This window comes from Schistocerca nitens, chromosome 3 (genome assembly GCF_023898315.1).
Source record: "Schistocerca nitens isolate TAMUIC-IGC-003100 chromosome 3, iqSchNite1.1, whole genome shotgun sequence".
NCBI classification, from domain to species: Eukaryota; Metazoa; Arthropoda; class Insecta; order Orthoptera; family Acrididae; genus Schistocerca; species Schistocerca nitens.
The window spans coordinates 831742158-831767260 of record NC_064616.1 but is presented as its reverse complement, the minus strand read 5'-3'; the positions used below and the strand labels follow the sequence as shown (position 1 = coordinate 831767260).

The window sequence follows — 25103 nt, the reverse complement described above, 5'->3', positions numbered from 1 at the left end:
CCAATAGAAAGGGTATTTCGAGAAGTAAATAGATTTGTATGAACTTATATACCGAATCAACATCATAGGTGGATTTAATTAATTATAGATTTTGAAAAGATGTACAATGATTTACCCCATATGTCAACTGGATATTTGCCCAATGAAATTCTATTTAATATGCAGGATAGTGATAATTGACTTGGTAATTTAGCATGTATGCAAAATGACCCAAAGAATTGTGATGAAATTATAAAGAAGGTATACTTGAATTTACAACATAAAGCAAGGATTTGTAAACATCAGTTTCACAAAAATATAGGCTTAGGAATCACTTATAAGGTTGGTGATAGTATTCTATTGAAGAATCATCCCAAGTCTTCAAAGATAATAAAAATCAATCGAAAATGGAACAATCTTTATGAAGTACTGTATAAAATCTTTAAGATACCACATGAAGGAAGCTACCTATTAGAAGGTGAAGAAACCAAGAGGATAAAAGGGGTGTACCCTCATATTGAGTTAAAGAGATATTTCAGTTAATTGAAGATTTAGGTTTTAATTACCCATAGTAGGAGAAGATATAATGCAAAAATATGTTACAACAATGTTTGTGAATTTTATTTTATATGTAGAATTAGTGGGCAGTCAATTAGTTTTAATTAGTTTTTGCTACAAGAAAGGGTTATATCTAATTAATGTATTAAGAAATCTTATGAGCAACAGGTCCATAATGGTAACTAATTTGTATTAGTTGATATTTATTTAATTAAGTAGAAACCATTAGGTGATATTCTCATGTTAACAGTTGATGTTTTCATATTCTTATATTAACGTGCCTCTACTTGTTTGTATTTGACGAACGAGACATGAGTTTAAATTACATATGCGAGCACAATGAAAGATCTTACCATAGTTATTCGTGGATAGGGGAATATAATTAACGAAATCACTTATTTTGAGGAATGAGATGCTAAAAGACAAATAAAAATGAATATAATATAAATGATTGAACCAGGGATACATGATAAAAAACTAACTGATAAGAACAAAGGAACAGTACAAGGGTGAGGAATATTGCACGTGTTCACAAACTGACAGTACACGTGTGTGAGTGAAAATATTAATTATACCTACCATGAACATTGTTGACTAATCTAAGAGACAATGTACAATGATAAACATTAAGAACTGTGATAATGAGGTGTGATTTCATGTCAGGCAGTACTTAGTCCCAAAAAAGAAGTGATTTAGATGTTTCAGAACACCCAACAGTGGTGATGAAGACTATCTTCGGACAGATTGTGCTGACATATGATACAGTCTAATGGGGGCGCAGCCACTGAACAACCATATGTGGTCCGATGCTGTTGCAGTTTGCCCTGGTAGATCAATAAGAAGGCACTGGCATCAAACCGGGCCATGTTCACAGCTTTGCATGGTCTGGTGCAGGGGCAGCGGCAGTGTGACATTAAAATGAAATGATGAAATATTTAAAGAACATAAACCCTAAGTTCAGTATTGATGTAAAAAGGACAATGTAATGATTCAATTTTTTGTATGTGTATGTGTGTGAATGCCATTAAGATAGTAATAATAAAAAAAGGAGACTTTACCTGGTTAGGAACATTGAAGCGGGAATTCACGTACCCACTTCATCGTCCGGGGGGCATATGTAACACCCCAAATATGGAAGCCCTAATGAAACATCTTTGGTAATAAAGTAAATAGCAAAGTTAGTTATCCTGAAATTGATGGGAGCTACTGACAACAAAATTAACACTATTGCAAGTTTGACTAACAGGAATACTATGTAACTAATAACATTTATTATAAAGAAAGGACTAAATGAAAGACTATCAGATGATATGAAGCCTGAAACTTTAAATAAATACAGAATATATTCTTTACGAAGGTTAAAGCCCACACCATAATCAGATCAGAGATAACATTTACTCAAGAAGAGAGCACAGGAATATACCAACCACTGACATAAACTGTAGTATTAGTCTCAAGTAGGAAACAGCTACACCCTATCACGAATAACATACAGTTGCGCTGTGTTGTCGGAAGCTGTAGTCAGTGTCAGAATCACTGATGCAAATAGGTTCAAGACCCTGAATGACAGATCGGTGTGTTTTCAGTGCAGGTTTAAATAATTATGAAGTTCAATAAACTCCAATATAACCTTAGTGCTTCATGTTGGCTACGTCATTTAATGGAAATTTACTGTGTAATTGTGAAATTAACTATTTCTTGAGAGAACACAGAAGTTAAAGGTGATTTAGTGATTTTATTAACAGTGAACAGCAAGTTTATACTGAAATACGATGCTTTCTGTCTGTTATCAGAAGAGTATTTTATCTCTGGAATTACGTCGTAATAGTTATTGAACTAACACTGTAGCGATGCCTTGAATATGCTATATTAATTAATAAATCAACATCCTCACAAAACTATGATGTGGAATTGGCTTGAGTGATGGACTTTATAATTCAAGATATCCTATTATCTGCGTTTGAACACTCATTCGCATACCGGGCATAAAAACTACAGTTATCAAGTTCGCGTAAGCTTATCAGCTTGTTGCGAACACGCGAAGCATATTTGGTTAATTGTTTCAGATCAAGGGAATTTGTAGCAGTACCGAGTGGTGCAGTCACTGTGGGATTGAAGTAAAGAAGACTGACAGACTTCGAACACCAGTGCTTCAGTTTTAAACAAGGGCTGCTTACACATTCTGGCATGCTGCTCCATCGATATGTTGATATCAGTCTAAGGGAGATAGTGTCTGAAACTAATCAACCAAGCGAGGAATTTGTTCTTAACAGTTTCAGATCGGAGTCATCAGGATCGGCGGACGCTGTTCCATGTCAACCAGACTTGGACAACCATCACCATCGAGCCGACACAAATAAAACATCACACCACTCAAATTTCACACCCTTCTGTAACAATCGCAAATCTGCAAAACCCTTCACAAACTTTTGATAGGAATTGCAAATTCCGATGAATGACTGCACTTTCTTAACTGTTTTCGGTTCCTGAAAATCCCTTACAGCCTGTACCAACCTCAGATCTGTTGGCACTCCTTCCTAACTGATGGTATGACCCAAATATTTTACTTCTTCTACTGTAAAATGACACTTCTCCAGGCTCATCATTAAACAAACTGCTCTTAACCTCTTAAAGACTTCCCCTAATGGCTGTCTATGTTGCTCCATACTACTTGAAATCACTATAATGTCATCGAAATAGACAAGACACTGCCATGGTTTCAGACCCCTCAAGACACTGTCTAGCAACCTCTGAAACATTGCCGGAGCTTTTTTCAAAACAAATGGCATTCTGATGTACTGGTAATAGCCTCCAGGGGTAGAGAATGCAGTTTTTGGACGATCCTCTGGAGCCACCTCTAACTGATGATAACCACTTGTCAAACCCATCATAGAAAAGTACTGGCACTGTCCTAAGTGATCCAAAGTCTCCAATGTGTTTGGAGTGGGGTATGCGTCCATTACTGTTTTATTATTGAGGTATCGGTAGTGACAACAGAACCTGTATTTCTTGGTTCCATCTATAGACTTTTTTAGGCACAACGACAATGCTCGCTCCCCAGCAACTATTAGTATGCTCAATAATACTGTCTGCAAGCTGCTGATCAATGAAATCCTCCACAATTGGCTGCAAATACCTCAGTATTCTGTATGGTTTATGGTAAACAGGTGCTTCATTCCCTGCTGGTATCCTATGTTGAACTAATGGAGTTGCTGGCAATGGCCCTTGCAGAAAAAACAAATCCTTAAATTCCCACAACAATTCTTCCATATGCTCCTTTTCTCCTCCTTTCAAATGCTTAATTTTGTCACACAGTGCAGTTCTACTAGCAGTTAGTGGTTGATCGCTCCGCCTACCTCTCAAACACCAGTCTTTATCATCTGTCACATATGAATTTGCTACTAAAACTCCTTTTCTCAAATTCGCATCTACAGCGCTAAAATTATCCACGTCCACTGGAACTACTCGCCCGTCGTTCCCCTCCTGTATGCGTACAATACCACATTTCACAAAAAAAGGCCGGCCGAAGTGGCCGTGCGGTTAAAGGCGCTGCAGTCTGGAACCGCAAGACCGTTACGGTCGCAGGTTCGAATCCTGCCTCGGGCATGGATGTTTGTGATGTCCTTAGGTTAGTTAGGTTTAACTAGTTCTAAGTTCTAGGGGACTAATGACCTCAGCAGTTGAGTCCCATAGTGCTCAAAGCCATTTGAACCATTTTTTCACAAAAAAACCCAATGGACCCAAAACTTCATTATCCTCCAATGGTCCAATAACACATACTATACTCACAGGTAGATTCGACTCCACAATTACCCAAAGTGACTTCCCGGTGCCTCCACACACACACTCATGCGAATTAAGCCTTAATGCTAATCTACGCGGTTGACTTGGTTTGTTCATTACGTTGAACGCCCCTCACAACTCTGCATTGACCACAGTTTCCTCTAGCTGAAATAACATTCCACCAAGTTCCACAGTTCGTTGTCCAAGGTCAATTTTGGCATGATGTTGATGCAAGAAATCTACTCCTAGGATCATGTCGTAGCCCTTGCTTACCCATGGTACTACCTCCATGCATGCATCAAATCAGACTTTCCCTATGCGAAAGTCAACTGTCACTGACTCCAAAGGTGTGACCTCCTTATCCCCCACTCCATGCAACCTATAACGTGGTGAGTCTAACTTCCTTCATCCCATTAAACTCTTAGTAGCTACTGCCACTTGCGCCCCTGTGTCCAACAAAATCTTAAACATTTTAGTTCCTATGGATCCTATCACTGAACACTCCACCCCTGCATACGTATTTGCAGCATTGAAATTAAACAGGAGTTCCCTTAGGTGAGTCTTGGGCCCCCTGTGTCGTTTAATGACTGTCCACCTTTACTAACTCCACTTCTTATGCTCCACACTGCTGATTTCCACCCCTTCCTCTGTTCCTCGGTGAATGGGTACATTGCCTCTGCACGTGTTCCATACAACCACACTTATAACATTTTACACCCACTGTAAACACTGTTTGTCTATCATCTACCCCCATTGCCACATCTATTTCCTCACATTGGATTGCGAGCTGAATGGCTGAATACAAATCTTTCGGAGTCCCTTCATGCACTTTCTGCAATTTATGTGCCGATAACCCCCTCAAAAATACATCAAGTGCCCTTTGCTTGGCCCCTGATAAGGACTCAGAACACCTTACATATATCTTTGCTTCGCCCATTAATCTAATCTTGGTTACATGTAACAACTGTTCATCAGACCAACCATTCATTACAGCTGAAGTTTCCAGGTCCTCCACAAATGGACGCACATCCTCAGATGCCTTGCCAGAAAACGAAATAATCAAACTTGTGACAGCTGGATCAATCTCCTGCTGCAGCATCCTAGGCAACAACGACTGATCTGATGTGGTTTCCCGCTCACTTCTAGATGTTAATTCACTCCTCAACTGTGTATTGTCCGCTGTCAACTGTGCTACCTTTTCCAACAAAATCCGTACCGTTTCTGGTTCCGACACACCTTGCATTCCTGACTCTGCCATTGTGTTGCTTTCATTCCCTGTTAATCCCAAAACAAAACCATTAAGTACAAAAATAACCTGACTCCCTACACCTCAGTATCATCATACTCAAACCAATACAAAAGTAATTAAATGCCGCAAAAAAAAAAATATTACTGCCCCAAATACACTATTAGTTACTCTGACAACAAAAATTACTATGCCCACGCAAAACATCTACAATGGCCTGCCATGATCTGTACTGAAAAACACAAAAAGAAAGAAAAGTCCAAACCTTAAAAGAAAACTGGTCAAAACTCACCACATCTTGTGACTGTAATGTAGGCGCTGGGCTTGAACGTTGTACTGTACAGATGACATCCACTATTCTGACACCAAATGTAGCAGCAACTTCTGACACCGAATGTAACAGCAACACCAAATGTAGTGGGAAGAGGTAGAAGGCACTGTATTAAGACTCGTCCAAGCTTTCCAAGTGATTTATTCTTTCCAACTACATGCTGTGTTCCCCTCAGTCTGCATCATTGGGACCCGCAATGCTGAGGATGCCAAATCAGTGACCTGTCAAGCACTCTGCTAATGTGTCGGACGCGGTGGTATGGCGACATGAGGGCTACCCCAGTAGTTGACTCAGCAGTCTTTGTCCTGTGCTGCTTCAGCGCCGCTCTGGCACAACTGATAGGTGGCCCACACTGTGTGTCCCTGCTGTTGTGGCTTGGGTCGCGGCGGCAACAAGAGCCCGTGATTCGGCAGCTGAATCTGCAGCCCTCACCCTGGATATCTCTGGTGCGTGTTGGGAGCCAAGATGACTGCCCGCAGTAGCAAACCGTGGAGTGGCCTGCCACTGGGTGGCTACAGACCCCATGTCAGCCTCAGAGGGTCGAACCAGTGACCCACTGTGGACTGGAATGCCGGTACCCCATTTGCTACTGTGTGTAGCCGGTGGTGTGACATGCCCCACTGTCCAGGAGAGCTGCCACACTTGAATGCTTTGTTAGTGAACCGGCACCTATGTATATGCGGCTGTGCACCTCTGTTTTGCTAAACGTGCTGCTCTGCGTCACGTACTCAATAACACTTAGGTTGGCCAGTGGGCCCCTTCTGCCTGTGATTTGCGCCATGCAAACTGCTACGTGTACTTTTTCCGGTGGTTCTACACCCCTGTGGCCTCTATTTTACTTCACAACTGCTGGTGAGTGTAACTCACTGTAAACAGGCTTGCACCTGGCTGTAACTTGCGTGCTCAGAACTATTGTACCAAAACTGACTTTTCCTATCCCTAATGCTAGTGCTGCTACAGTATGCCTGTGAGAGTGGAAGCTGTCATCAAGGCTAAGGGTGGGTGAACACCGTATTGAATTCCAGCATTACCGGAGGGCGCCACAAACTTGTAAGTCATTTTCAGCCAGTTGTCCAGATACTTTTGATCACATAGTGTAGTAGTTCTTTTTTTTTTAGCTTATCACTTTTTCAGAAAGTTACTGTATGGCAAAATAATGGTTTGATATTCTATCAGACAGAACAACTACCCCACATCTCTCTTTAGATCAAAAATAGTTTGCTGTTTTCAGTATGGTTTTAAGTACCCCCAAATTCCTCCTTAATCCTTACTTTCCTCAAATTGTTCAGACTTATTACTAGAATCACTCAGTTGAAGGACAGTACTAGTCAGCAACATCAAGTTATCTAAGATATTTTCCAAATATAGCTGTTCTACAACTTTCTCTATATCAAGACTTGTCCTATTAGAAACTAATGAGATGTAGTTGGCATAATACTTTAGATTTCCATCAGGCTCACAGTAAATACAGTACAAACATTAGTCTTGTTTCCATGTGCAAACACATAATACATGACACAATTGATCATCACACACCATGTGGTGTGGATACAGAATATTTTTCTGGGCAGTTGGCACAAGTATTAGAAGTGTGAAGATGTCCTTATAGGTTTTGTGAGTGTAATTTTAAAATAAACACACACACACACTCGTCATTATTACGTAAGAGGCAATGAAAGTTTCCTCTTGTGTTTCCTACAGGAGATATCCAATACATCCTCAGCATTCATTATTGATGCATTATTTTCATAGATATGGATCAGTGCCAGTCCATTTAAATGATCTTCTGTTATCCTGCTGTGAAGATACATCTTCATAGGGCACAAGGTTGAGAAGTATCTCTCAACAGTGCTAGTTGTTACAGGAAATAAGCACAACAACTGGAAGAAGACTCTGTTTGGTAGCAGTGTTGCTGTTTTATTGGCCTCTTCTGTAGACTTTTCCATATTTTCCTTAAATTGTTGCCCAATTTTTAGCTCTCCCTTCAAAGCTACGAAACAAAGAGATTGTCTTTGTATGGTTCAGCATTTTGCAAAACATTCTCTGCATCTTTATCACTAAAATTTTGTGGTAGCAGTTTTTGTAGATGTCCAGTTCTTTGTAGCTGAGCTGTGGGGAGTCTTACTGACATTTCATTCAAGAAATGATCAAGAAGTATGAATACTGAGAAGATGGTAATACCATTCTAGAGACTATGTCTGAAAATTTGGTCTTTTGCTCTTTTGAAAACATAGCTGTTCATTGCTACGTAAACACAGTGCCACCTGGATGCACAAGAATTTCTGAAATTTCTAAATCAATTAGTAATGGTGTCTGTTTATTAATATATTTAGTTAGCTTTTACTTGTGGCTTCAATCACATATCAGTAGTATTGTTATGATGAGTAACTGTTGGAGAACCACAGCTTATGAAGTGTGCTGTACCCTCCACTGTCCAGTTGTATGAAGTCATGTGTTATATGTCTATGGCATCACAGCACCAATATGAATGAATCAAATTCAATGCAGATTTTTTTTAGTTATTTGAAGGCTAGTTTAATGAGAATTGTCATGACAATATATTTGATGATTGTTCAGCTGTTTAAAGATTGGTTGATGGTTGGTTGATTTGGGGGAGGGGAGCAAACAATGAGGTCATTGATCACATCGGATTAGGGAAGGATGGTGAAGGAAGTTGGCCATGCACTTTCAAAGAACCATCCCTGCATTTGCCTGAATTGATGTAGGGAAATCACAGAAAACCTAAATCAGGATATCCGGATTTAACTTCACTTGCATAGTGAGTAAAACCTACACAATAGCTTATTTATCTGCTGCGCAATCATGAAATGATAAACATAATGTTTATTGTATGTTTATCATAAATTCTAACAAAAAGAAACAAGAAGCCATAACACCACAATTCACACTTATATTAATTCCAGGCTTTCTGCATTTTTTGAATTCACAATCACATGCTGCCCATAAGAAAAGACTGTGGTTATGCTGAGATTCTCTCTCTCTCTCTCTCTCTCTCTCTCTCTCTCTCTCTCTCTCTCCCCCCCCCCCCCCCCCCCCCCACTCATTGGACTGTCTGGGGTGCAGGGACATGCACTCCCATTCTCCTCCCTCCAGGACCAACTTTCCACACCACAGTGCAGAATAAAGTTCCCTAACACATAGCAACTTTGTCATAATTATCATATGCAAAATACTACAGTATATCATACACTTCATCAGTGTTTCATCAAATCATGAAGAAAAAACCATACCTATCAACCTACCTGATAATATCATCATAATACTCACAGTTTTTCCTGTTACAAGTGTATTAAAAATGTACAAGAACAATATATTTTGTGATGGCACTGTTGTATAAAACATTCTCAGACTTCTTGCCATGTCAGTTCAGGATAAAACCTCAAGCTTTCGACAGTTTCCACCATTGCCATCGTCAGGAGCAACTGACTGTCAAAATCGTTGCTGTGGTGGTCTTATACAGCCCAAAGAGAGCTTCTCATTGATCGGTAGTCACGTTATGCTGTCACAGGTGGTGTCAGCTTGTGCACTGGTGGTACCACAGCTCCCGCTGTAGCATAAACATTGCAACAAATATGTATGGTTCTTCTTGGAGTCACGAGATTACTTCCATGAACCACTAAGATTAAATCTGCCATCACAGTTGAAGGTTTTCTCACACATTCTTATTTCTACAGCATCTTTAATTATAGAGTCCCAATATGTGGGAGCCTGGGACAATAATTTTGTTTTGTCGAATAGTATTTTATGTTTGTTTGTGAGGCTATGTTCAGCAAATGCGGATTTATCCAGCTCATGATTTTTTTAATATGCCATCGATGTTCTACACAGTGGTCGGAAATGGTGCTGATGGACTGATCAATGTAACTGCTTCTGCATTCACAAGGGGTGTTTTAAATTCCAGGAATCCTGAGGGAGTAGCATCTGCTTTATCTTCTTAGGAGGTCAGAAAAACATCTGATAGCTCATCTTCCCAGGCCTCTGCCTCTTTCGCGTGATGTAACACCGCAGAAGGGAAGGAATGCAGTCAGTGGCTCATCATATGAATGTTCAACATTTTCACATCTCCTTTTCTTGGTGAATGCTGACTTGATATCATGTGATCCATAGCTGTTCTTCCAGTACACATACTTCAGATGATTGATTTTGGTATCCAAGTGGTCTTCATCAGAAACATTTTTTGCTCTGTGTACCAGTGTATTTAAAGTTGCTCTCTGCTGGTACCATTGTGGTACAATGCTTGGATGGACGTCTCGGCTACTCGGTGTACTGCAAGCCAATGCACATTTATTTATATCTGAGTGCTGAGAGTTTTCACCATCCAGTACAATACTGTTGAATGAAGCAAACGTTTTGTCTCAGGCTCCCACATACTAGGATGCTATAATTAAAGATGCTGTAGAAATAAGAATGTGTGAGAAAACCTTCAATTGTGATTGTGCATATAACCTTAGCTGTGCATGGAAGTAAGTTCTCAATGCAGAGAAGAGCCATAGACATTTCTCACATTGTTTATCCTATGGCAGGAATTCTGGTGCTACCAGTGCACATGTTGACACCATCTGTGGCAACATGATGTAACTATCGACCAATCAGAAGCTGTCTTCGGGCTATATAAGGCCACCACAGCAGCGGTTTTGGCAGTCAGTTGCTCCTGATGATGATCACAGCAGAAAACATTGGAAGCTTGAGGTTTTACCCTGAACTGATGCGGCAACAGGTCTGAGAATGTTTTATACATATTACAAATGTTCCTCAGGTATTTCCAAAATTCAGGTTCATGCAACTTCTTTGAAGCCAAATAGCACAGTAATTCAAAGTATAGCAAATGTAAAAAATGCTTCACCTCAAAGGCACTTAAAATATACCTTCTCAAAATTCAAGACAACTTTTTCACTATACAAGCACAAATCTAAGTAAATCTTTCAATCATGTCAATGTAAAGTACCTTCAGTGTAATCATCTGGCTGAATTTCTCAAATTTAACCAATTGGATACAAACTTCATTTAAAAATGATACACTATGTGGCAATTGAACAGTGGAAAAACATTGTGTGGAGTGACAAATCATGGTACACAATGTGGATATCTGATGGCATGGTAAGGGTATGGTGAATGCCTGATCAATGTCATCCGCCAGCATGTGTAGTGTCAACAGTAAAATTCAGAGTCAGTGATGTTATGGTGTGGTCGTGTTTTTCATGGAGGGGGCTTGCACCCTTTGTTATTTTGCATGACACTATCACAGCACAGGCCTACTTTGATGTTCTAAGCATCTTACTGTTGAAGAGCAATTCATGGATGGCGTTTGCATCTTTCAACATGATCGGGCACCTGTTCATAATGGACGGCCTGTGGTGGAATGGTTACACAACAATACCATCCCTGTAATGGAGTGGCCTTCACGGAGTCCTGACCTGAATTCTATAAGAACCTTTGAGATGTTTTGGAACACTGATTTCATGCCAGGCCTCACCGACCGAAATCAATACCTGTCCTCAGTGCAGCACTCCATGAAGAATGGGCTGCCATTCCCCAAGAAACCTTCCAGCACCTGATTGAACATATGCCTGCGAGAGTGGAAGCTCAGGGCTCTGCGTTTGCCAAACATAAAATATACAGATGTACACCACTCCCTTTGAGTCTTTGAAGTTATGGTGTACAAAAATCATTATTTTCAAAATCATCCTGTACTTCCTCTAATATGAATTACTTTTGGAAGAACTTATTTCATCTTTACATTAGTCATGCACATTGAAAAATATAAATTTTGCTTGGAATATGTTATTGATTTTAAATAATTTTTAATATTGCTGTACATTACGTAGCTGCTACTCTGTTTTACATTACACAAACACACAACACTTTTAGATTCCCTTTGTATTGTTAGTAGTTTTGTCACTCTCTGAAGCAAATAATCACTTTCATCTCAGAGTTGAAGACTACAAGTCCCACAGAGTCTTCTTTCTAAAAGTGCTTTATATACACTACTGGCCATTAAAATTGCTGCACCAAGAAGAAATGCAGTTGATAAATGGGTATTCATTGGACAAATACATTATACTAGAACTGACATGTGATTACATTTTCACGCAATTTGGGTGCATAGATCCTGAGAAATCAGTACCCAGAACAACCACCTCTGGCCATAATAACGGCCTGGGCATTGAGTCAAACAGAGCTTGGATGGCATGTACAGGTACAGCTGCCCATGCAGCTTCAAACACGATACCACAGTTCATCAAGAGTAGTGACTGGCATATTGCGACGAACCAGTTGCTTGGCCACTATTGACCAGACTTTTTCAGTTGGTGAGAGATCTGGAGAATGAGCTGTCCAGGGCAGCAGTCGAACATTTTCTGTATCCAGAATGGCCTGTACAGGACCTGCAACATGCGGTCGTGCATTATCCTGCTGAAATGTAGGGTTTCGCAGGGATTGAATGAAGGATAGAGCCACGGGTCATAACACATCTGAAATTTAACGTCCACTGTTCAAAGTACCATCAATGTAAAGAAGAGGTGACCGAGACGTGTAACCAATGGCACCCCATATCATCACACTGGGTGATATGCCAGTATGGCGATGACGAATAGTCGCTTCCAATGTGTGTTCACCGCGATGTCGCCAAACACAGATGCGACCATCATGATGCTGTAAACAGAACCTGGATTCATCCGAAAAAATGACATTTTCCCATTTGTGCACCCAGGTTCGTCATTGAGTACACCATCGCAGGCGCTCCTGTCTGTGATGCAGCGTCAAGGGTAATCGCAGCAACGGTCTCTGAGCTGATAGTCCATGCTGCTGCAAACATCATCGAAGTGTTCGTGTAGATGGTTATTGTCTTGAAAACATCCCCATCTGTTGACTCAGGGATCGAGACGTGGCTGCACGACCCATTACAGTCATGTGGATAAGATGCCTGTCATCTCGACTGCTAGTGATATGAGACTGTTGGTATCCAGCACAGCGTTCCGTATTATCCTCCTGAACCCACCGATTCCATATTCTGCTAACAGTCATTGGATCTTGACTACCGCGAGCAGCAATGCCGCGATACAATAAACCGCAATCACGATAGGCTACAATCCAACCTTTATCAAAGTCGGAAATGTGATGGTACACATTTCTCCTCCTTACACAAGGCATCACAACAACATTTCACCAGGGAACACTGGTCAACTGCTGTTTTTGTATGAGAAATTGGTTTGAAACTTTCCTCATGTCAGCACATTGTAGGTGTCACTACCAGTGCCAACCCTGTGTGAATGCTCTGAAAAGCTAATCATTTGCATATCACAGAATCTTCTTCCTGGCGGTTAAATTTCGTGTCTGTAGCACGTCATCTTCATGGTGCAGCAATTTTAATGGCCAGTAGTGTACATATTCACCATTACCTCAAGTTGGCTTAAAAATTTTCTTTTTACTTTCTTTCCGGATATTTTTACTTCATTTCAGTGCTTTTATATATGTATGATATCTGTTCTTTCAGACATGCATGTCTGAAACAACAGTCTCTATTGTGTCAATCTGCAGTTGTATCTATATACTTCATGAAAGAAGTTTCTGACTTTTACTGCAATGGACATTGAGAGAACTCACTGCTGACAGATGAAAATTTGTTCCAGTTCAGGATATGAGGCCAGATTTCCTGCTTTATGTGAGTGGTTACCATACCTGCTTTGGCTCTCTGAGTACATCCCCCATCTGACCCAAATCCCCATATGCTGCACACTACAGAGTAGAGTGCACTGCCCATTATTCCTCTTCACTTGCAGCCCTACTGTATTCTTGTGAGGGGTTAGACACTATTGTGCTTCTGCACCGAAAAATTGATATGCCATCAGGCACATATATTGTACATGTATATATTGTGTCAGCTGTATACACGTGCTGAAAGAAATTTCCCGCTTTTGCTGCAATGGGTCTTTGAGAGAACCATTGACAGCAGCTGAAAATATATACCAGACCGGCATTCAAATCCAGATTTCCCACTTTACATGACCTGAGCTGTTGCCATAACTGCTTTGGATATTCGCACTCATCCCTCATCTGACCAAAATCTCCATATGCCACACGTTACAAAATAGTGTCCTCTGTCCGTTATTACCCGGGTTTGAATCCTGGTCTGGCACAAATTTTCATCTGTCACCAATAGGTTTCCCCAGTGCCATATTGCAGCAAAAGTTGGAAATTTCTTTCATCTGCACTTTTAATTCTGTTTTTGTTAATATTTGCAGAACTTTTGAGTGCAACATTGATACAATTGAAAGTTTTGTTTGATTTCGTTTGCAAAAACTACATTTTCCTCAGTGCAAGTGTTTTTAGCATTATCTGACTGATTTACTTCTACTTTTAAAATGTTGTTTTCTGCAGGACCTAATCATGAACCTGAGTTTTTGTGTTATGACTCTACTGTAAGATCATTTTTTGGTCCTGCAACATGATTACTGAGGTGTGAAATTTCTTTTCTAACATGTTTCAATTCATTGCTTGAAATATCAGTTTCGCCACCCAGTGACTATTTTACCAGCCAAACTGTTTTTGATGCCCAACTTTTACCACTCAGATCATTATTTAATACCTTCAACTTGCCTCACAAATTGTTAATTAATTTATCCATTTCTTCATTAAAACATTCCATGGTTTGATCAAATAAATTTTAGTTATAATAGCTTAAAAATTGATTAAGCTCCTCTTTCTTGCTTTTCCATCTTGAAGTCTCATCTAAAACACCAAAAATATTCATTCACAGGTCCCATGACTTAAAACACTGTCACTTCGGCACATAAGAAAGAAAAAATACAAAGTACTTATCTGTCATAATGTTTTGTAATGACGATGTCCCATAATAATTAATTCAAGTTATTCAGTTTGTTACATTCCATGTCCATTCCATTTTTGTCAGTAATGTTATTGTGTTGGCACTGTCTACATTTGTAATTTTTATTTATTTATTTATTTATTTATTTATTTTAAATTTAGAATTTCATCTTTGCGATGTGTAGGTAACTGAAGCTTAGAAATGATTAACAAGACCCTCTTGATGGTTTTCCAAGTATTCCAACACAGTCTACCAAATAAAAATGTAACTGGGTTATATGACTGTGAATCTGTTACTTAATTATTTATTATAGTTTATGTTAAAATGAGGTGAGCATCTCTTCACTGCATTGGTCCCCATCTGTAATGAAAATGTGGGATCTTTATATATCAGAAGCTATGCATCTTGATAATCAAATCAAATGAAGAAGCCAGAACAGTAAAGTACTAAAAAATGTCATTCATTGCACCGCCAGTTGACACACACGTTTAGTGCCTAAAACATGGCGTGGCACTGATACCTCATGGCTGCTGCCACTGTTGCTTAAATGCTTTCTAGCAATCAAAATGTTTGATCTCACATCATTTTAAACAGACTTTTTAAAGACTGAATTTAAAATTTAATGGGTTGTACAGAACTGGTTCGAGAATTTGGTCCTATGTTTCATTAAAAATGTAAGCAGTTAACATGCCAAAGAATTACAATTGTTATGGCCAAATTATGGGAAATGCTTTTCTATAGTAATGTTTTAATTACTTTTCTTAATAACTTTGGAAATTCATACTGGATTTTGATACTTACATTAATTCTGACTCTTTATGATTAGCTGATTAATTCTTTCTATCACTTTTCTACATATGAATTAGTTTGGACATTATTTGTTTACAGTGATTTTTACATATTTTGCCAGTACAGTTGCAGGTTTCTAAGTTGACTTCAGTAGTTAAGTCCCATAGTGCTCAGAGCCATTTGAACCATTTTACATATTTTCAGTGAGTAGTTAGAATCATGACACACCAATTGTATTTCATCTAGGTTATGCTTCAGGCACCTCAGTTTCATTAGTGCAGTGAATTAACAGTATTACAGTGACTGGTTGTAGCTTTACATAAATCACATAAAGTTCATAATGTAGTATCAGATATTTTGAAATGTTTGGAATCACAGTTTTTGTAAAATACTTTCCCATTCTCCTCCTTTACAATGTGCTGAGTATGTTTTGGAACTGCCATGGTGCCATGCTAACAGAAAATGCTTGTTGTTGTTGTGGTCTTCAGTCCTGAGACTGGTTTGATGCAGCTCTCCATGCTACTCTATCCTGTGCAAGCTTCTTCATCTCCCAGTACCTACTGCAACCTACATCCTTCTGAATCTGCTTAGTGTATTGATCTCTTGGTCTCCCTCTACGATTTTTACCCTCCACGCTGCCCTCCAATGCTAAATTTGTGATCCCTTGATGCCTCAAAACATGTCCTACCAACCGATCCCTTCTTCTAGTCAAGTTGTGCCACAAGCTTCTCTTCTCCCCAATCCTATTCAATACCTCCTCATTAGTTACGTGATCTACCCACCTTATCTTCAGCATTCTTCTGTAGCACCACATTTCGAAAGCTTCTATTCGATTCTTGTCCAAACTGGTTATCGTCCATGTTTCACTTCCATACATGGCTACACTCCATACAAATACTTTCAGAAACGACTTCCTGACACCTAAATCTATACTCGATGTTAACAAAGTTCTCTTCTTCAGAAACGACTTCCTTGCCATTGCCAGTCTACATTTTATATCCTCTCTACTTCGACCATCATCGGTTATTTTACTACCTAAATAGCAAAACTCCTTTACTACTTTAAGTGTCTCGTTTCCTAATCTAATTCCCTCAGCATCACCCGACTTAATTTGACTACATTCCATTATCCTCGTTTTGCTTTTGTTGATGTTCATCTTATATCCTCCTTTCAAGACACTGTCCATTCCGTTCAACTGCTCTTCCAAGTCCTTTGCTGTCTCTGACAGAATTACAATGTCATCGGCGAACCTCAAAGTTTTTACTTCTTCTCCATGAATTTTAATACCTACTCTGAATTTTTCTTTTGTTTCCTTTACTGCTTGCTCAATATACAGATTGAATAACATCGGGGAGAGGCTACAACCCTGTCTCACTCCCTTCCCAACCACTGCTTCCCTTTCATGCCCCTCGACTCTTATAACTGCCATCTGGTTTCTGTACAAATTGTAAATAGCCTTTCGCTCCCTGTATTTTACCCCTGCCACCTTCAGAATTTGAAAGAGAGTATTCCAGTCAACATTGTCAAAAGCTTTCTCTAAGTCTACAAATGCTAGAAACGTAGGTTTGCCTTTTCTTAATCTTTTTTCCAAGATAAGTCGTAAGGTCAGTATTGCCTCGCGTGTTCCAACATTTCTACGGAATCCAAACTGATCATCCCCGAGGTCGGCTTCTACCAGTTTTTCCATTCGTCTGTAAAGAATTCGCGTTAGTATTTTGCAGCTGTGACTTATTAAACTGATAGTTCGGTAATTTTCACATCTGTCAACACCTGCTTTCTTTGGGATTGGAATTATTATATTCTTCTTGAAGTCTGAGGGTATTTCGCCTGTCTCATACATCTTGCTCACCAGATGGTAGAGTTTTGTCAGGACTGGCTCTCCCGAGGCCATCAGTAGTTCTAATGGAATGTTGTCTACTCCCGGGGCCTTGTTTCGACTCAGGTCTTTCAGTGCTCTGTCAAACTCTTCACGCAGTATCTTATCTCCCATTTCATCTTCATCTACATCCTCTTCCATTTCCATAATATTTTCCTCAAGTACATCTCCCTTGTATAAACCCTCTATATACTCCTTCCACCTTTCTGCCTTCCCTTCTTTGCTTAGAACTGGGTTTCCATCTGAGCTCTTGATATTCATACAAGTGGTTCTCTTCTCTCCAAAGGTCTCTTTAATTTTCCTGTAGGCAGTATCTATCTTACCCCTAGTGAGACAAGCCTCTACATCCTTACATTTGTCCTCTAGCCATCCCTGCTTAGCCATTTTGCACTTCCTGTCGATTTCATTTTTGAGACGTTTGTATTCCTTTTTGCCCGCTTCATTTACTGCATTTTTATATTTTCTCCTTTCATCAATTAAATTCAATATTTCTTCTGTTACCCAAGGATTTCTATTAGCCCTCGTCTTTTTACCTACTTGATCGTCTGCTGCCTTCACCACTTCATCCCTCAGAGCTACCCATTCTTCTTCTACTGTATTTCTTTCCCCCATTCCTGTCAATTGTTCCCTTATGCTCTCCCTGAAACTCTGTACAACCTCTGGTTCTTTCAGTTTATCCAGGTCCCATCTCCTTAAATTCCCACCTTTTTGCAGTTTCTTCAGTTTCAATCTGCAGTTCATAACCAATAGATTGTGGTCAGAATCCACATCTGCCCCTGGAAATGTCTTACAATTTAAAACCTGGTTCCTAAATCTCTGTCTTACCATTATATAATCTATCTGAAACCTGTCAGTATCTCCAGGCTTCTTCCATGTATACAGCCTCCTTTCATGATTCTTGAACCAAGTGTTAGCTATGATTAAGTTATGCTCTGTGCAAAATTCTACAAGGCGGCTTCCTCTTTCATTCCTTCCCCCCAATCCATATTCACCTACTATGTTTCCTTCTCTCCCTTTTCCTACACTCGAATTCCAGTCACCCATGACTATTAAATTTTCGTCTCCCTTCACTACCTGAATAATTTCTTTTATCTCGTCATACATTTCATCTATTTCTTCATCATCTGCAGAGCTAGTTGGCATATAAACTTGTACTACTGTAGTAGGCATGGGCTTTGTGTCTATCTTGGCCACAATAATGCGTTCACTATGCTGTTTGTAGTAGCTAACCCGCACTCCTATTCTTTTATTCATTATTAAACCTACTCCAGCATTACCCCTATTTGATTTTGTATTTATAACCCTGTAATCACCTGACCAAAAGTCTTGTTCCTCCTGCCACCGAACTTCACTAATTCCCACTATATCTAACTTTAACCTATCCATTTCCCTTTTTAAATTTTCTAACCTACCTGCCCGATTAAGTGATCTGACATTCCACGCTCCGATCCGTAGAACGCCAGTTTTTTTTCTCCTGATAACGACGTCCTCTTGAGTAGTCCCCGCCCGGAGATCCGAATGGGGGACTATTTTACCTCCGGAATATTTTACCCAAGAGGACGCCATCATCATTTAATCATACAGTAGAGCTGCATGTCCTCGGGAAAAATTACGGCTGTAGTTTCCCCTTGCTTTCAGCCGTTCGCAGTACCAGCACAGCAAGGCCGTTTTGGTTAATGTTACAAGGCCAGATCAGTCAATCATCCAGACTGTTGCCCCTGCAACTACTGAAAAGGCTGCTGCCCCTCTTCAGGAACCACATGTTTGTCTGGCCTCTCAACAGATGCCCCTCCGTTGTGGTTGCACCTACGGTATGGCCATCTGTATCGCTGAGGCACGCAAGCCTCCCCACCAACGGCAAGGTCCATGGTTCATGGGGGGAGAAAATGCTTATAAGGGGCAAATCAGCATGGGCGCATACGTTCAAAATCTACTACATCATGGAAGGCTCTCAAAATGAAGCATCGCCCGACACCGTCTAGAGATGTGTTTATGCTCCATGACAGTACGTCAGCTCTTTCCACGTAGGACACAGTCACACTTATTGCTTCTCTGGGCTATAAAATTTTGCCTCACTTCCCATATTCTTGGCACCCAGTGGCTTCTTCCTTTGTCAGTCATTGTGTGACAGGCATTTCCAGACTGAGGATGAGGTGAGATTTCAGGTGGAGCAGTCCCCTCTTCTTCTTCTTTTTCTTTAGTGTTCGTCTTGCCTGATGGTATGGTCCACTGTGTAGGTTCATTGTCTGCATTTCATTTGATTGTGAGCCATGTCTGGATGATAATTACAGCCTTCAGGTCATTGTGCTGAATGTAAGCTCATCACTGTCTTTGTGGTTTATGGGTCTCTTTCTGAAGACTTGCACTGTGTACACTGCCTTTGCAACAGTATCATCGTCTGTGTGCAGCACATGTCCAAACCATTGCAGGTGGCTTTCTCAAATTTTCTTCTGGATCAGTGCAACTCCAAAATGTTTCCCTATAGTGTCATTCAAAATGTGATCCAATTGAGTGATGCCAACTGTCCATCTAAGGATCTTAGTCTCTATGACCCCCAGTCATTGTTCTGCCTCTTTTGTAACTGACCAATACTTGGTGTCCTAGAGTGCCATACGAAGGATGACAGTCTACTAGATCTGTGACTTCAAATGATCCTTAATCTGACAGTCACAGGTAAATTCCTTGTGTCATTTGCCATTTCATCTAGGCTGCCTGTGTCCTAGCATTGACCTTGTTGGCCATCACTAGATTGTAGAATGGATAGTCTTGGTAGACTTCTCCATCAGTTTTCATGGTTTCAACTTTTACATCTGATGACGTATTCAGTTTTCTTTTTGCTGAGCCACAGGCCAAATCACACAAGTATGTTGTTTCAAACTTGTCTTTGGCACTGGAGATCAGACATGTTTCCCACAGCCAACATGACATCATCAGCATATAGAAGTGTCCATGATAGTGTCATGTGCAGAACTGATGTGACAGTGTGGAATAGTTCCCTAACCTGCCAAAGTGCAGGATTCTACAACTAAGGTCTCCACCAATTCATTCCAAATTGGAAAAAATGAGTCACATTGAAGGGTAAATATGTAGAGAATGACTTCACCATACCTCAGTTTCACGCAAGTTGATTTTTTTTGGGTTCTAATTAAAACATTATGATTATTCCTCATAAAGACATAGTTGACAAGACAAAGAAAGGCAAAAACACAAGTTTTGGACACTGCTGTTTAATATTGTTTGTAATCAGGAAAAAGTGGGAGCAGTCTCAATTGTACTATGCGCTCCACTCTCTATGTGTGAAGAGGTTGATTCAGGTGCTACTAGGGCTTGGTGTTCTGTTAATAGTGGGTCCTGAAGAGTGAAGTTTTGACTGGCAGAGGAAGTTCTGTGTATTAAATGCCATGTTGAATGCTTGAATCAGAATATACAGTTAACTTATAGAAGTAGTAGTTGTGATTTTAGTTTAATATCTTGGAATTTCCATTATCCTGTCCTGTCAGTGAAAACTGGGAATAGCTTTAGTGTAGCACTAAAGGGGAGAATTACATTCTTGAGCTTTCAACAGTTATATAAAGCATACATGGATACTGATGAAAATATGGACAGGATTTCTACTGGTACTATGGCCTGACTGTCTGGACTATCAGTTGTTCAGTATGTTGATATTGTTTTAATGTCATGAGTTGTGTGGTTGCAAATTTCAAATTCACAAAAAACGATCTGAAGTTATCAGTCAAAAATGCCAATGATGAGTATATCTGAGCAGAAGAACTCCAAAGTTCTTGAAAAGGCTTCTGCAAGATACTTTATTACTTCTTTTATGACTATTGTTATTGTATATTCTTGAAGAAGAATGCTTGCTGCTTATTCCATGGCACTGGTAGGTAATAAGTAATAAAATAGGCAGTGAAAATATGTTAGAATTTACCTTTAGTTAAAGACAGTGGTAAGTATGTGTGTGAAGTAATTTTTTTAATTAAATTGACTGTGGCATTATTCCATAATAACCTGATATTTATCTGCACACCAAGCAATTTTGTATGTGGAGTTTAATTTTGTGTCTGAATATTAATAACTGTTATTGCAAATTTGGAGTTTAATTTTGTGTCTGAATATTAATAACTGTTATTGCAAATTGTCGTTACTGTGACCTTATTTAAACTGGATAAGTTAAATTCTGTGAACAGATCATAAACCTGAACAAAATCCTCACCTGACTATTTTCACTTTGCTTTCTCCTGGATCCCTTAATTAACTTGAGACTGTGGCTTCAGCCAATTTCTTATCCATTTTTGTCTGATATAAACTTGTGCTCTTGTCTCTAATGAAGTCACTGTTGATGGGATATTAATTTATAATCTTCCTAGTTTGTTTTTGTCTGAGTCACTTCTCAAAATCCAGTTGTATTAGGCTTGGTCAGACAGAAAGCTCCCTGCATGAATCAAATTCTCTTTTGGTAACTTTGTATAGGACTTCCATTTTTCCTATCAGTTATGTTCAAATCACAGTAATGGAATACTTAGCATTTGGCAGTGGCAAGACTCAACTGAACTATATGATACCCAACCAAACACTAAGCTCTGCCAGTCCAAAGGATTTGATAGTTCTCTCTAAGCAATTGACAGCAATAATGCACAGAAAAATGACATTCTCTGAGAACATTCACCTTCCAATTTCAAGATAGGGCCCAACACAATTTTTGCCAATAACACAGTTGAAAATAACAAAATTAAAATTCTCACACTGGAGGAAAATCAATGTAACAGCAAATGTGATCAAAATAATGCGTAAAATCACTGGGGATAGAAGGCAAAATAAAGGTAATTTTGTACTTGCAATCAGTGTTGAACAGCGTCAGTCAGTGTATTGATATTAGGCTCATTGTTTAACACTGACGAAATGGATGTTTCATTTGCTTCATAACTACTTATCTGAAAAGTTCAAATTAGAATGAGACACTTTTTAGGTGATGTAATCTCACTGTATTGAAAACCATTAGAACACTGAAAACTGGACAAGCTGCTACAGTCAAATGAAACATTATCTATACACTCACACTTAGGGTAATGGTAAACAAGTCTTTAAAATGAACTCAATTTTTGTTGCTCATCATGCAAGAAAAACTTGACCATAATATCATACCTTTTTATGGCTCTAGCAAAGTAGTGCATCAGAATCAGTATGCAAGCCATTTCGGTTCACATCCTTTTTCCACTTCATTGTATGATGACTCCCCTGACACACACCACTTGTCTCATGACCCTCCATCCTCTACTGTCACCTCTCCTTGTGACCTCTAGTCCCATCCCAACTGCTAGATACTTCCTGCTTAAAAGCTCACCCGTCACCCAGTGTTGCGCTCCAGTGGTGAAAATCGGAGTCAACTGGGTGCATCTTTCAAATATATTGTTCCTTTTCAACACTATCATTGTTTCTATTGGGTCAGTGGGTATTGCTGACACACAAGTTATAAAGAGAACTTGGCTGGCAAGTCCTCCAAAAAATATTTTGAAATAATAAATGTAATTGTATTTAAGTTGTATATCAATACGTTTTTGTAATAGTAAAAAGAAAAGGAGAACATTTGATGGGTGCTTTCAAAACAGATACAGAGGGAGGTGGAAGGCCTTGCAAGAGCTATCAAATTTATGTGGATGACACTCCAATTTCCATTAATTGTATGGCAATAGGCAATGACATGATGAACCTTGTGGCAGTGGACTTGCATAAATGGTAGGAGTATGAAGGATGCTGCAACAAGAAGATTATAATGAAAAGATTAAATGAAAGTTCAAGTAAACTCTCACTTTCATAGTTTCATTGAAGTCATCTGTTTAGCCTGACTCTATAAAGATTAGTTTTATTTCTCATAAAGTGGTTCCCTTTATTCCTGGCCTAACATTTTGCTTTAAATATTCAGAACTATTATTGTATAAGTAGAATCTAAAGAATTAAGATTTGTGGAAAGTGTGATATGTTCACAACAAGCTAGTTTTCAAACATCTGCACAGTTTGTTAATAGAGCTACCCAGCATGCAGTAGAGTGTGCACTGTTGTCGAGGGAGGAGAGGAAATCTGATATCTCTACTGTATGCTGAGATATGTAGCGATGAAGAAACCAGCTCTAAAATTCTATGCAGACACTAACTTCTGATGTGCAAACAAGTGTAGAAAAAAAGAGAGTGCACCTATAGAAACATAATTGGTGTTAAGATTGTAACTACAAATGCGTGTCAACTGAAGAAAAATTGTGTCAGGGGAAATCAAAAATTGTAATGCACAAGGGATACCACAAGTCCTACTACAACTGAATCCGAACAGTTTCAGCAGTCATGAAGTAACTTAAAATTTTGGACACCATGTATTTGTGTGCTTGTTTTCAGGAGATTCAGTTTAAATCATCTGCTTGGATTTGTTTTGTCCACTATTTTTGGTCTACTTTTGCTTCTTATGCTGAATTACAACTTTATGTAACATACATAAATAACTTATGATATCTGTATGTTTTTTTTTTTTATGTTATAGGAAATAATTGACACCCTATACAATAGAAGTAAACTGTCATACATTGTGATTGATGAGGCACATTGTGTATATGAATGGGGTCTGGGCTTCCGACCCGATTACATGAATCTCGGAAAGCTACGTGCAATGTATCCTGACATTCCATGTATTGCTCTGACAGCAACTGCTACTGATCAGGTACATATATGAGCATGCACACTGTAACCTGATAAATTTTCTTGGGTAAAAAGGCAATCTTTAACGAAAGACCTTAATGAATGTGTTTAATGAGATCATCTATTGTATATAGCTCATTTCCCATTTCACAATACAGAAAAAGTCTGCACATTAACATAAATGATTGCATTTTACAGGAAATGGCAGCAATTACTTCATTTCTTAATCTTCGCAGACCAGTAGCAGTATTCAGAATGCCATGCTTCAGGTCAAATATATTTCTGGAAGTTGTTTCCAGAAAAAAAGTAAATGTGTATGAAGACTTAAAGAAATTCATTTCTGTTAGTTTAGCTGAGAGTTATAATATTAATAAGAAGGTAAGGAACAAAGTGTAGACTTTATTATGGGTTTTTTGCTGTTTGTTGATTTTTTTTTTAAAGAACCATTTTTCTCAGGTGCTAGGATGCAATTGAATCATTTTTGCACTAAAATGAGAATTTGTTCTATTGATATTTACTATCTGTTTTCCATTTTAATACTACACACATAACAGACTTCTAATGGGTGTGGTATTATCTACTGTCTGAGGCGTCGAACTACAGAGACAGTGGCTTCAGTCCTCAGAGGTATGGGTGTGTCCTGTTCTGCATATCATGCAGGTTAGTTCATTTTATAAGCTGTCTGTAAGCTTCTATACTATTTCTATTTACTTTTTATTTTATTACAAGTTCCATTGATTCCAATAACAGCAGAGTCACTAGGGCATGAAAACAGTCAGTTATTTGGACAAAAAATTTACAAAAATATTGTACAACAAAACATACGCTGAGGAGAAATTCATGTGAGTCCTCACATCAGTTGAAGTTGCATGTTGATACATGGAAATAAATACAGTATATTTTACTACAAAACATAAAAAGTATGTTGAAGTGTACTCTTCATGGAACATCCCAATACTACATGCAAACTGAAGTTACATTTGGATACATGAAAGTAAATATGGTATATTTTACTT

At 39.1% G+C, this 25103-nt stretch overlaps 1 protein-coding gene across 1 annotated transcript in view; it reads left to right on the top strand.

Moving 5' to 3' along the window:
* LOC126248856 (ATP-dependent DNA helicase Q5-like) overlaps positions 1-25103 on the top strand; it is a 253160-nt gene that overhangs the window by 119474 nt on the left and 108583 nt on the right. Inside the window, exons 4-6 of the mRNA XM_049950287.1 lie at positions 23933-24109; positions 24286-24465; positions 24642-24747. Of these exons, the coding sequence (XP_049806244.1) occupies positions 23933-24109; positions 24286-24465; positions 24642-24747 (463 nt within the window). The remainder of the gene's footprint in view (positions 1-23932; positions 24110-24285; positions 24466-24641; positions 24748-25103) is intronic.